This window comes from Temnothorax longispinosus, chromosome 1 (assembly GCF_030848805.1).
Source record: "Temnothorax longispinosus isolate EJ_2023e chromosome 1, Tlon_JGU_v1, whole genome shotgun sequence".
NCBI classification, from domain to species: Eukaryota; Metazoa; Arthropoda; class Insecta; order Hymenoptera; family Formicidae; genus Temnothorax; species Temnothorax longispinosus.
The window spans coordinates 20,608,340-20,621,445 of record NC_092358.1 but is presented as its reverse complement, the minus strand read 5'-3'; the positions used below and the strand labels follow the sequence as shown (position 1 = coordinate 20,621,445).

General features: G+C 47.9%; 2 protein-coding genes across 2 annotated transcripts in view; both read left to right on the top strand.

Moving 5' to 3' along the window:
• Nucleotides 1-2,194, top strand: part of LOC139816612 (uncharacterized) — a 198,433-nt gene extending 196,239 nt beyond the window's left edge. The window contains exon 5 of the mRNA XM_071784229.1: nt 524-2,194. Within this exon, the coding sequence (XP_071640330.1) occupies nt 524-2,194 (1,671 nt within the window). The remainder of the gene's footprint in view (nt 1-523) is intronic.
• Nucleotides 2,195-2,305: 111 nt separating this feature from the next.
• Nucleotides 2,306-9,511, top strand: LOC139816624 (uncharacterized). Its single transcript, XM_071784255.1, has one exon. It carries the CDS (start codon nt 2,306-2,308, stop codon nt 2,900-2,902), a length of 597 nt encoding a protein of 198 aa, XP_071640356.1. The 3' UTR covers nt 2,903-9,511.
• Nucleotides 9,512-13,106: the final 3,595 nt, after the last annotated feature.

Sequence of the window (13,106 nt, the reverse complement as noted above, 5' to 3'; positions counted from 1 at the left end):
TTCCGGATATAATTTAACCGGTCGGGCGTTTCAGCTGCGCGCGGCAGGCTTAATTTCGCACCTACGTGCGCGATCGCGGCCAACGAAAACGGAAATAACTTCACCCTCACGTTACGAGCGTGGAGAGAGAAAGAGAGAGAGGGAGGGAGGAAGGAGAGGGAGAGGGAGAATGAACGAGCGCGTTGCTGCTCGTCGGCCACGGCGCGGTGAGCTTCGCGGAAAATAATTCAACGCTCTTGTCGTAAAACCGGCATAAATTGGGTGCGGTGTGCACCAGACAGTATCGATTCCCCGAGGCAACTGTCGACAGCGTTCTACGCTAGACATAGACTCGGGGAGTTTGTCCATTCTCCGATAGTGATTCTCGAATAGACGAAACTCAAATGGAATTGACGTGCGAATTTTATTCTTCGAAATTATTCCCGAAGCTAGAGTGTATAACTATCGCGATATTTATGTGTGACTTCATATAAGACTTTTTTATCTGCCATAATTAATCAAACTTCTCCGTTTATTGTTACAGACGTCGCGACGCAGCTTCACCGTCATCGGCGTTCTCCACCTGCTCGTCCTGGTCGGCCTTTTCGCCCTCGGTACGGCCGAGGCACGGACTTTCTGCCCTAACGGCTGCACCTGCGACGACGACACCCTGGTGGTCTCCTGCGTGGGCGCTAATCTGGACGTGATACCTATCGCGCTAAATCCCAGCATTCAGCGGATAGTGCTGAAGGAGAATCGCATCAAGATCGTGGACGCGGCAGCCTTCCAGTTCTACGGCGATTTGAAGAACGTCGATCTCTCCAGCAACCACCTGTTCACCATCCCCAACGGTAGTTTCGATGCTCAACGGCACCTCGTGGAGCTCCATCTGAAGCACAACAAGATCTCGGCGCTGACCGAGAAGACGTTCCAGGGCCTCAAATCCCTCACGGTGTTGAATCTACGGGACAACTACTTGGAGACGCTGAAGAACGGCCTATTTGCCTACCTGTCGAAGCTCGAGGAACTCGATCTCGGCCAGAATCGCATATCGAAGGTGGAGCCAGGCGCGTTTCAGAAGTTGGGCACCCTCCGGGTGCTGTATCTCGACGACAACCAATTGCGAACTATTCCGTCGCCAGCCCTAGCGCCGTTGAACGCCCTCGCCGAGCTTCATATCGGCTGGAACGCCTTCTCCTCGTTGCCGGACGACGCGTTCAAGGGTCTCGAGCAACTGGCGGTGCTGGATATCATGGGCGCCGGACTGGACAACATCAGCGACGGCGCGTTTCGCGGCCTGAACGCCCTTCGCACCTTGAAACTGGGTGCTAACAAGTTGCGCGAAGTGCCGACGAAGCAGCTGGCGGTATTGCCACGCCTGGAGGAGCTCACCTTGGGCCAGAACTTCTTCACGATCCTGCGATCGGGAGCCTTCCAAGGTCTGTCGACGTTGAAGAAGCTCGACGTGTGTGGCGCCAAACTGCTTACCACCGTGGAAAAGGGAGCCTTCTCGGATAATGCCAATCTAGAGACTCTCGTATTGAATAATAATAAACGGCTGACCACCATGGAGGACGGTTCTCTGGCCGGCTTGCCGAATTTGAGGCATCTGATGCTGCGCGACAACGCCTTTGTCACGTTCTCGGAGTCGTTGGTCGCTTGGAACGAGCTACGCCGGTTGGATCTAAGCGAGAATCCGCTAGTGTGCGATTGCAGTCAGCTCTGGCTGGCCGAGATACTCATCCCGAGGAACTCGAGCTCGGTGATATGTGCCGAGCCACCCGAGTCCAAGGGCAAGCCCATCAAGGGCATGAGCGCTGACGAGTTAGGCTGCGCCTTCTCGGATCCGCGCAAGCAGGCTCTGCTAGTGACGGTGTGCGCCGGCGGATTAGCCCTCTTCGTTGGCCTCGCGCTGTTCCTGTACTATCGATGTCGCAGACGCGTGCGGGACGCGCTCAAGGACTACAAGTGGAAGAATCGTGCGATATCGCGGAAGGAGCACGAGTACCAGAAGACCTTCAGCGACGACGAGTACATCGTCCGCTCGGCCCACGCCCATCACCATCACCATCACCATCAGACACCGCAGTCCCAGTCGGTGCCCACGCATCATCATCATCATCATCTTCAGCAGCTGCAGCAGCAGCAACAGCAGCAGCAGCAGCACGCACAAATAGCAGCCGGTATTAAGCCAATACCGGTGACGGAGCTGTAGCTAGAACTTCGGGCGGCGAGCCCCGGGACCGGCGGGGTTTGGTTCCTGCCTCACGGCAGCACCACCCTCGCCGAGGGCTTCACCTACATCGATGGCGAGACGGCGCGCCAGATGCGCCGCCCGGGGACGCTGCCCGTTGCGAACAACGCGTCCGGTCACCGAGGAGGAGGAGGAGGAGGAAGTAGCGGAGGGGGAGGAGGGGTCAGAGGTGTCTTGGACGACGGCACAGCCTCGCTGAACGCAGCGCCGATCGACGGGGTCACGTCTAGCGGCACGAGATCCCATTATTCCAGTCACTCCCTGCGCCGTACGCCACACTCGCAACCGCAACTCTCCGCCAGAGAGCCGGACGATCGGATACGAACTCTGGAGTCCGGACTTCAGAACGGAATCCCGGCCGGTGGTCGCCATCAGCCGTCACCGCCGCCGCTGCCCTCCAGACATCAGCCCAACTGCGGCCAATCGTCGTATCCCACTCTGCCGGTCAACGGCCACGCCGCTCATCATTATCATCACCACACGAGAGAGCGCGAGAAGGACAGGTCGTCCGCCCGCGAGAGAAATCGCGAGCGGGACGCCGGTCCGCCTCCGCCTCCGCCGCCGCCACCGGTAACATCGCACCGGTCTGACAAACACAGGGAGGCCCAGTTGGAGATGGAGTTGCGTGACAGCCTTGACATGGGCGTGATCGGCACGTACCGAGCGTAGACGATAAATCGGACGCGTCGCGTTGCAGATCGAGAAAACGGGAGACGGGATTTGTAGCCCAGAAAAAAAAATCGCGATCGCACGATCATCGTGGACTCCTCCGCGTTGTTTCACATGGAAGGAAATCGCAGTTGACAAGTGGGAAAGATGCTGAAGGAGGCCAGCGGAGACCAATCAGAAGAAAGTTCCTCTTCGTCGCGCAACACAGAGAAGAATTGAAACTGGTGAAACGGGAAGAAGACTGACGAAACATTGTCGAAGAATATCAAGAAGCGAGACCAAAAAGATCACACCGAAAGTGTGTTCGCCATATCGCCACGATATACAATTTATTCGAGACTTCTATTCGTATACGATCGAAATATTAGTATCGTCGTGGACCGGCCATCGTGGATCAATGACGCCGCGATTAGCCCAAAGCCAACGATCAGTGCTAAAGGGACATTTGTTAGTTTATAATTTTATTTAAGTTCTCGAAGAGAAGAAATGAATCTGAGTTGTTAGATATAACGTCTAATCGCCTTCACGATATATCGTTGTCAGAAAAAAAATATTGAACATTTATTTGATACTTGTGAGGGCTTTATAGTGTAATTTGAGTGCCGCAAAGTCTAAATTGTTCGCAGATTATATTTTTAAAAATATGTTTCTAAATTTTTATTTTTCCAATTTTTTTAAAAATCGCCTTTATCTTCTTTCGATCTGTAATGATGCATCAAGCAAGCAAAAAACCAATGGGCTCCCCATCGTAAAAGGTGCGGGTAATACTTCGCATTAAGTATATATCCGTGAAAGATGCCGCATCTTTTTCGGAACGAGATGGCATTCCGAAAATTATACACCTCGTCTATAACCCTAAGCGGTCCTTAATAAGCCCATCTTCCCGCGCGACTGCTCGAAGATTAATACCCTCTCTACGTCACCGTGGGGAGTCGTCACCTCAGAATCCCGGGAAAAAGAAGACCCCAACGGGCACGGGAATGACTTTCGCCAGGATTTTTATCACGTCCGTCTTATCACTGATGACCGCAAGATCAGCACTGTTGAGGATGAGTGATGCCAAACGGAAATCCCTTGGCGGGTGGATATAACCCGTGGGAAGACAGGGTCGGTCCACGATCCCCTCCCCCCCTCCCCTCCCTCTCCCTCCCCGGAAATGACGGGCCATCGGCCACGTGGAGCCTGTTGTGTTCCATGCGATACATACATACACAATACACGCGTAAAAATTCTATACGCGCGGTCGACCACTTGACGATCGTGCCGAGACCGCCGAGCTCGATCGAAACCGAAGTTCGATAGCGCATCGGTCTACGCCGAGTCACTCTTGAAGCCGATTCGAGGGCGAGAGCTTAACGAGTCGTACGGCTCCGAGGATCCGGAGGATCACGGTTCGGGGAACCGAGAGCGACTCGTTAAGATCCATCGATCGCCGCCTCGGTCGTTTTATTCCAGGCGGGCGCGCAAACGAGAGTTCGTGTCGCGCGAGACGAGACGTGTATCATACGCGAGGAGATTGACCGTACTATAAGCAACGTAGGACGCAGCTATATAAATATATACATATACAGATCTATATATAAATAAAAAAAGTATATATATATATATACATAAATTATATATATATTCTAAACGGTCGAATTATTTTCTAAATAAAAACACCAATGTACAGAGGCACGACGGAGACGGTATAGTTGAGCTAGTGTCAACGCGTCCTCGACTATCTTTAACTTTAAGAGATTCTAGATCGTCGTCAAGTTCCCGGATATCTGCCTACGAAAGTGGAAAGGAGAGAAAGATAAAGAGAGAAGGACAAAGAGAGAAATGATTGGTAAGCGGGTATCCGTATGCGATTTGATCCCTCGATCGTCGAGAGATCGCGGGGACGGAGAAAACTATCAAAATGTTATCTGATATCGCGGCGCGAATTAGCGATGTAAGGACGGTCGTTTCTTCTTTCTTTTCCTCCGATCGATATGTAAGTTAAGGGTAAGATGGCGTTTAGGGATTTAACCTTAAGAAGGTTTACGCTGTTGTTAGGGAACCGCGCAGGTTTCTAAAACGCGGGTATCGTCCGTTTCCCTCGTTCCCGCGGATGGGTGTCTTTCAGATCGTGCGAGGTCACGTCGATCTCTAAAGTGGATATCAGGGAATTCTCGAGCGGTAATACGTCGCAATGCGCGTTTATACTTTAAGGATCGATCTGAAACGCGATATTTTCTAGAAAAAACAGAAATCTCCTTATTGACGCGCTGTCGCTACCAAAGCTCTCGTTTCTCTCGGCTAGTATATAACTGGTAGATAACTAACGGATAATAATTGCTAATTAATTATTAAATTTATTATTAGTAAATGGGCAATGACTATTTTTATACAATCTTCCGAATTTCGATTTTGTTCCTCGAAGAACGTACGCGTCGTGCTCATCAATCGCGAGAGGCATCATGTATCCCCCACGGGGAGAAACCGAGAACAGAGACACGATCCTCCCGTTTTGTCGCGACACCGGGGTTCGAATTCTCGTGAGAAAGGCTACATCTCCGCGCGGATACAGTGGACCGGATTCCAGCCAGGCTCCGGTCCGCACGCCGTCGAAATACTGCCGTTTAATCGCTGCTGAATCACGGCATCGGTATCAGCCACGTGGGTAATTTTCCGGTCACTTTTACTCTCGATATTACACGGGGTAGCAATTTCCGCGGCGGCGATGGCGGCGGCGGCGGGGCATCGAAAATCCCGCAGTCCTGATAAATCGCGGCTGCATTAAAATGCACGGGGCGCGGCCGAGTTTAAGTTAGTTCGCCGACCGGCGTAATGGCCGCGGTGGAGAGTACGGGAAAGCGAGGAGAGGAGAGAGAGAGAGAGAGAGAGAGAGAGAGTGAGAGAGCGGAGAACGGGGGAGAGGCGAGGTGTACGGCGAAGATGTACTTTACGGAACGAGATTATTTTTCCGCCCGAGTGTACCCAGTGGAATTCCACGGTCACCCGGCTTGAGAAAGGTGACTGCACCTTGAATCGACTCCGTCGGCGGCGGTGGCGCGGTGCAACCGCTCGCTCGCTCGCTCGAATCGCTCTTTCGCTGCTGGGCGTGGAGAGTACAGAAACAGAGAGCGAGAGAGAGAGAGGGAGAGAGAGTGGCGGAATTTGAGCTCCGGTAGAATCTGCAACGGGTTCTCGAGGATTAGGCTTCGAGGCGTTAACTTCGCGACACATCGGAAATCGGACGGAAATTGAACACGGTTTAGTATTTGCAGACGACGCGTGTTGATTTGCACTCTCTCCCTCTCTCTCCCCCCTCTCTCTTTCTCTCTCGGACTACATCGCGTAATGTCGCGATTACTTCCGGCGCGATTGCTTCTTTCGGTTGACCATCCAGTCTCGTTAATACAATCTGGAATTAATGCGCTTGGCAAACTTTAATTCACAATATTATACATTAAACGCGGAGCAACGTACGCTAAGAGTCGAAGGAATAAATTTCACCAAATAAAATAGCGGACGCGGTAGCGATAGCGGGTATCGGACGTGATTTATCGGGGGTAAATTACGGATGCATCGAATGGCGAAGAAAGAAAGTGGGAGTGAAAGTTACTATCGATAATGGAGCAACGCTGCCGCCGCCGCCGCCGAAGGAAGATATATTGCTCCATTTTTAGGTATAACCGCGTAGAATTCTCTTTTCTCTACCGTGGGATGCGTCTGCACATGTCTCAAGGACACTCATCCTCGTAAAACCCTTTCCACCCCGTTGACGCCGATTTGGCATTCGGGGAATTTTATTATTTGATACGCGACGCGAATTTGTCAGGTAGAAGCGAGATTTACAGCGTTCGACTGCGTTCCGAGATAGAGTTAAACTTGTACATTGTCACTTACCAATACCCTCCGTGTGCATACATAGGTCTAACAGCTACTTGTAACTGTAAAACTGCAAGCCTGCCTATCTGGTTCTCCTCTCTAAAAAATAGTAGGTGGGAAAAGGGACTCAAGGGTCCAGAGGCGTTACGAAAGATCAATGTATCGTCGAATGCCGAACGAGTCAGATCTCGCATAGACCCACGTCTCAGACCCACGTATGCACTAAACGTGACCTTTTTCTGTAAATAACAATTTTGTTAATTATTTATGATAAATGTTGTTTTTAGTCAAAATAACGTTTAAAAGATTTTGACGAATAGTTGCTTCTCTATTTAGTTATTGGTTATTGCCAAAAAAATAAAATTCCGGATGGCGGACGAATTTTTTTTCTACATATTCTACATATTTTATTATACAAATTTTTAAAAAATTATTGAAAAATGTCGTTTAAATTTATATATAATTTTACCTTTAATTTTTTAAAAACGTATGTGCACGGAGGGTTAATAGATCGGAGCACGAAGGGAGAGCGAGATATATCTTCGTAACGAGTTTCGAGATCCGCGAGCGATTTTCAGGAAATTATTGAAAACTCTAAAATATCTTTAATTTTCCCAGTGTTCGAGGTCTCGATAATCGAAGTATACGTTGATTTTTCCGAATTTTTCCGTTCGATGGTCTTATAAGCATTCCGTGCTGCAAAGAAAGCGAACGGCTCAAACCATGTATTCACAATAACCCTGGTGTTCATGAAATATCATTTTCGAGCGAACGGCTCTTAGAAATAAGTTCGATGTAAAATCAAACCTACGTGACCTACGCTTTTCGATAGCCGGGTGGCGTTAAAAGCGTCATCGACCCTGAAAAAAAGATTTCGACCATTATTTCTCAGCTCAATTTTTCACTGCCACGAAGAAGAGCCAAACATTTTTTGCACGTTCCGATACGATTTCTATATTTTATATCGTAACAATTTTCGATATTTTACAGGCACGTCTCGACGTACCGTAAAACCGGCGTTAAAGACTACTTAAATAAAATTCGCGAGAGAGGTTCGCACTATACGCTCGTTTTGCAGAATAGATTTTGCGGAATAAAAAGTTGGCGCGAGAGAAAAAAAAAGTAATCTCTTACTCTAACATAAGCACACAACTTTCCTTGACGATACGATTACGTTTATGCACACGCGCGGAAATATTATTATATTTGTATACATAAAAGATTTGCAATATTCCTACGCTGCGTCGTGCATTTGCGAATATATGTAATGCGCGTTCGGTGACGCGAACGCTCGTGAATAGATGCGCCGAAGGCAAACGAGGGAGGACAACGCGTTTCCGGCGCTCCAACGTCGAGAGACATCGACGGGGCGGGCACTAACGTAGGGACGTATCTAATTTCGTAAGTTTGAAAACCAACCCCGAAATATCCGGGGGAAAACTTTGCAAATTTTCGCTTTATCTTCATCGAACTTTGCAAATCGAAGAGCTTCGCACGACATGCGCGACATAACCGCTCGCGCGGTCTCGCGCAACAAGGCTCTACCGAACAATAATCTCATTTCTTGTGAAATCCTTGTTTCGCCCTGCTCATTTCGCACGAGAGACCTTTTTTTATTTACGATCAGATTACAATCTCCACGTCGAAGCGCGACGATAGCATTTTGCGCGCGTCTTTCGCGAAAGATGCGACACGTTTACTATTCCTATATCGTCATTTTAATGAAAGAAATTCTTGCTCTCTCAATTTTTGAATTTTATCGTAAAGGACCTAAAAAAATTAATCGGTAGTAAACGCATGCAAATATATTGCACAATGACGAGAGAGATGCGGAAAATGACTGAAAAAAAAATATATATATATTATATATTATGGAAATTTTCATTAAAGTGACGATAGCGTCTATTTTCATGTATTTATATACCTTCGTATATTTTATGTGTAAGTTACAACACGCTTTCTATTTCCTGCCAAATTCGTATTGCGATATCGCCGAGAATCGTTAAAACAGCGTGGACAGTGTGCAAAACAACGCCTAAGTTTAGAATCATTGCATATATTTTCTCACCCGTACAATCGATCTGGGGCTTTCCCCGTGATTTGCGATTCCCGGTTAACTCTAACTGTACTGAGGCGAGCCATCGGATAAATCTTAAGTAGCGTATTTGTAATTAAAATGCATTGTAAATGTGTCGGGGTTCAAGTATCATAGGTAGTTCCGTGCGGAAGAAAGAGAGAGTATTAAAAGGCCGTCGCGCGATAGAAGCGGGACGGCGAAAAAAATGTATATTTTACGATATGACCGTCATACTAAAAATCATTAACTGTAACGTTATCGTATCGCTAGTCAGTCGACGCGTTTTCGAAAAAAAAGGAAGAGAAGGAAGGAGGAAAAACGGGAAGGGAGCGATGAAGAGCGTAGAAAGCGAGGAGCGTTCGAGTAAAATTAATCGAGATATTAAATTATTGTACAAAATTGAGCGCCGGTAGTTCATAAGGCCTATTATATCGTTTTTCCATTTCGTATCGATTGCGCACGACTACGCGCTTGTGAACGATGATACGTATCGAGCGAGACGTGTGAGGGGAAAACGTTTTTATAAGGTATATAAGTTCACAATATTAAGTACGATCGAATCTCGCGAAGAGACGTTCGTTTGCGCTCTCCCCATAAAGATATCGAATAGAGATATTGAGAGAAGCTTCCCCGATAAAAATACGAATAAAAATAAAAATCTCGAACCAATTGAAGATGCGGACGCAGAACCACTTATACCGTTCCCGTCTCTCTTTCAGTATTCCTGACATTCCTCGTGAAAATATTTTCCTATTACGTAACGTATCTATTCTACTTATAATATCGCGTATGTCTCATTCCCCACGTGCGTCTCGCTCGAATATTTCATCCTGACTCGACTCCCCCCTCCCACCCCCCTTGAATCCGGCGTCAAAAGGCGCCGCGCTACCTCTCTCTCTCGTCTCATATCTCGTCATAACACACGACTCATCCGAGTTCCTTCTGCCGTTCGAGAGATAAGCTCGAGTTCTGCCATTCGACCGCGAGCTCGCGACGCCGTTATCGGGCAGCGACAGGGTGTCGATTGACGAATTCCGCGTACTTAGCGGCGCGCAATGCAATCTCTCTCGCCGGAGGTGCCGGTGTGCCAAGCACTGGGCGCTTATCGCCCGCCACTCGATAAACTTAGTATCAATGCGCGTTCTGTGCCATTGTGATCGCGATTCCCGGGCGTTGGTATGGATATATGATAAACGGGTGGACTTAACGCCTCCCCCCGTGAAAAGGCAAGCATAACCGGTCGATCCTCCGTAACGCGCGATTCCGGCGCGACCTTTATTTATCTCTGGAGAAATCGGGATTCTCTTTGTGATCTGTTATTTTATTTTATTTTTTTCTTTACGTGACTGTGTAGATGTAACGGCGATCTCTCGCGAATCTTATGGACGATAGTTTCGAGTTTGCATCAGTCCTGTCTCGCGCACGTGTGTTCTATTTTTGAAAAATGTAAAAATTGCGAGAATATAGTTTTTTTCGTGCTATAAAGTACTCGATTCAATATACACACATTCGATCTAGGAGGAAAGTAATTTCGCCCATGTGAACGATTTGCGAACGGTTAAACGAATTTCCCTTCGTTAAAAGTACCCCATGTATCGAATTTAACGACCTAATCTTATATTGTGATATATTATATATATATTATAGTGCTTGAGTCGCACTTGAGTCAAGCTTGAGTGGAATTGTGGGTTTTCATCGGATGAATCAGACGGTATGCACATTCCATGAAAGATCGTATATCATTAGGGTGATATTTCGCACTTCTCCAGGATGGCGGAACTTAAAGCTTCTTCTATCGATCGATATTTTTAAGCGATTGTGTAATTCTTCGATCTCGTCTCCCACGCACTTTAGATTTCGGAGGGCGGCAATCATAGAGGATCGAGATCTGATCGGCGGACGAGCCGGTACACGTACACACGACACACACACACACACGCATACTCATACAAATGCACGCGCAACACACTAACACTGTACATTCGTGTAAAGCATAGCGAAGCCTTATTGAGAAAGCAATATTCATCCTTAAACCGCTTAAAGTATTTTCAAGCTGCTAATCTATCGAGCGATTTCTTCCTACGCTAGATAAAAGGGAAGAAGAGGAGACGTCTCTCCTTCGAGGCGAACGGGAAGGACTCGACGATCGCGGATCGATCGGCGATGGTCCGAACTCGTGCGAGATGACTGGAGGCTGGCGAACCCACGGAGTAACGCGATCGCGATCGCGGATTATCGGGAAGACGTTCCTTCGAATCACGGTTACGGTTATCGTGGACGACGGCAACGGCCGGCGCCGAGCTCGTATAGAGTTTCCCCCCTTTGATTTTTCCGCGCATTTTTCTAAATTATTATACTGCCCCGCATGCTCGGAAAGAACGACCGTGCTATCGTCCGGGACGAATTATGGCGGAAATAAAATAAAATAAAATAAAATAAAATAAAATAAAAAGAGGAGAACACCCGCACAACTTTCCGGACCGTATACGGCGTTAGAATTGGATTGGAAGGACAAGTTTAATTACCGGGGAGGCGAACTCTCCCGCGTTTGCTTAAACACGCGCGAAATTTCGTTCGCGCGTAAAAAGCGCTTCGCGACTGAAAAAGTTCGCGACTGAACGGCCGCGCGTTTACCTAAGGCACGCTGAAAAATAAGGAGGGAACAAAAAAAAGTGCGAGCCAAGTGAAAACTAAATTAGACTTGAGTCGCCGCCGAGAAGGAGGGAAGGGGTAGATAAGGTATACCTGTAGAAATATCCACGGAAAATGCTCGAGAGAAAATCCGGGGGAGAATCATCTCTTTAGAGCGCGTTTTTCTTCTTTTTCAACGCGATAGATGCGATCGAAATTCGCGAGTTCTCCCTCTCTCTCTCTCTCTCTCTATCTATCTATCTATCCCTCTTTTCCTCTCCGAGAGTGATCCGCGTGCAATTGCGATTCGTTTATTAATCGATAACCGCTCTCGTGCGTCCGAGAGTCGACACTTCTGGCCGCAAAACGGCAACGCGCGGTGGAATGTTCTTTTTTTTAAATATATATATTATTAAACGGGCCGCGTCGCGTCCCCAGAGAAGGGTCAGCGGCGTAATTTCCGGGTCGGGAGCGGTTATCACTTTCGCGCGCGCCATATATCTAACGCCACTAGTCGTCTCGCGGATTAATCGCGGTCGTCAACGTCGTTACACCGTGGGTACAAGTGGCACAGCTTCCCCGCGACTCCCCCCCCCCGCTGTAAATACACCACCGAGTTGCTCTCCCGAGGGTGGTAGACGGTCCGCATTCTCGCCGCGCGTTGCTCAGTTCCTTGCGAAAGTCCTCGTGCCGATTCCCCGTCGTATCGAGAACGCGCGAAAATCCTTTTTTTTTTCTTCTTATCAAATAAACGGAATTCCTAATTTAATTCGACGCGATCGAGACCTCGCGATAGAGCTGAGAACCCTATTTCTCGGGCCGTGCATGTCGAGTAGCAAACACGCTAATTGCTGAACAATGAATTTCATTTTTTCCCCCGATTTTCATCTTAACGAGAAAAAGTAAATGAGAATTCATCAGACGGAGAATAGATTTGAAGTAAATTCAACTTAAAATAGAACGCGACCGCGCCGGGAGGATGCGGGGCGACACGCACACGCACACACACAACACGCGTTTAATGAAATTCGCATTCGTCGCCTATACTCAATTTTCTCTTCACTTATAACGAGGATCCTTCATTAAGGTGTGTACCATAGAGGCGAGTACGGCGCAGGTATTTCACGTCCCCGCTGATCTCGCGGCCTTCTTTTCATCCGCTTTTCGGTGGAGGAGGAACCGATCCGCCTGTCGCGATCGGCCTGTGTAAATATTATTCGTCGCATTTGCGGGTGAGGATAAGGGAAAAGAAGGCAAGCGAGAAAGGCGCGTGGCGCGCTCGTGTTTTTCGACATGGAAAAGGACGAGCGAACGCGTACTCCGGATTCGTCGAACCGAGCGAAAAGAGGAAGTTCCCGGGCCATAACATAGGTCATTAATAATAACATAATAATAATAGTAATAATAATATTAATAGGGATATTCCAGCGTTATTTTGTACATAAACAACTTTATCAACGGATATTAAAAAGTCATCAATAAATCTATATATAAAAAAAAATGTTTGAAGTCCTGTTGTAAATGTATCTCCTCTATCCGTCCCTCATTTAATTCCCGAATTTTCAAAACCACTCATAAACGGCATTATTTTAATCGCATATTTCCGAATATTCCAAATGACTTGTTTTATTCCGCTCG

Coding starts and splice junctions, on each gene's coding strand:
- LOC139816624 (XM_071784255.1), top strand. CDS start 2,306: ATGCGCCGCCCGGGGACGCTGCCCGTTGCGAACAACGCGTCCGGTCAC.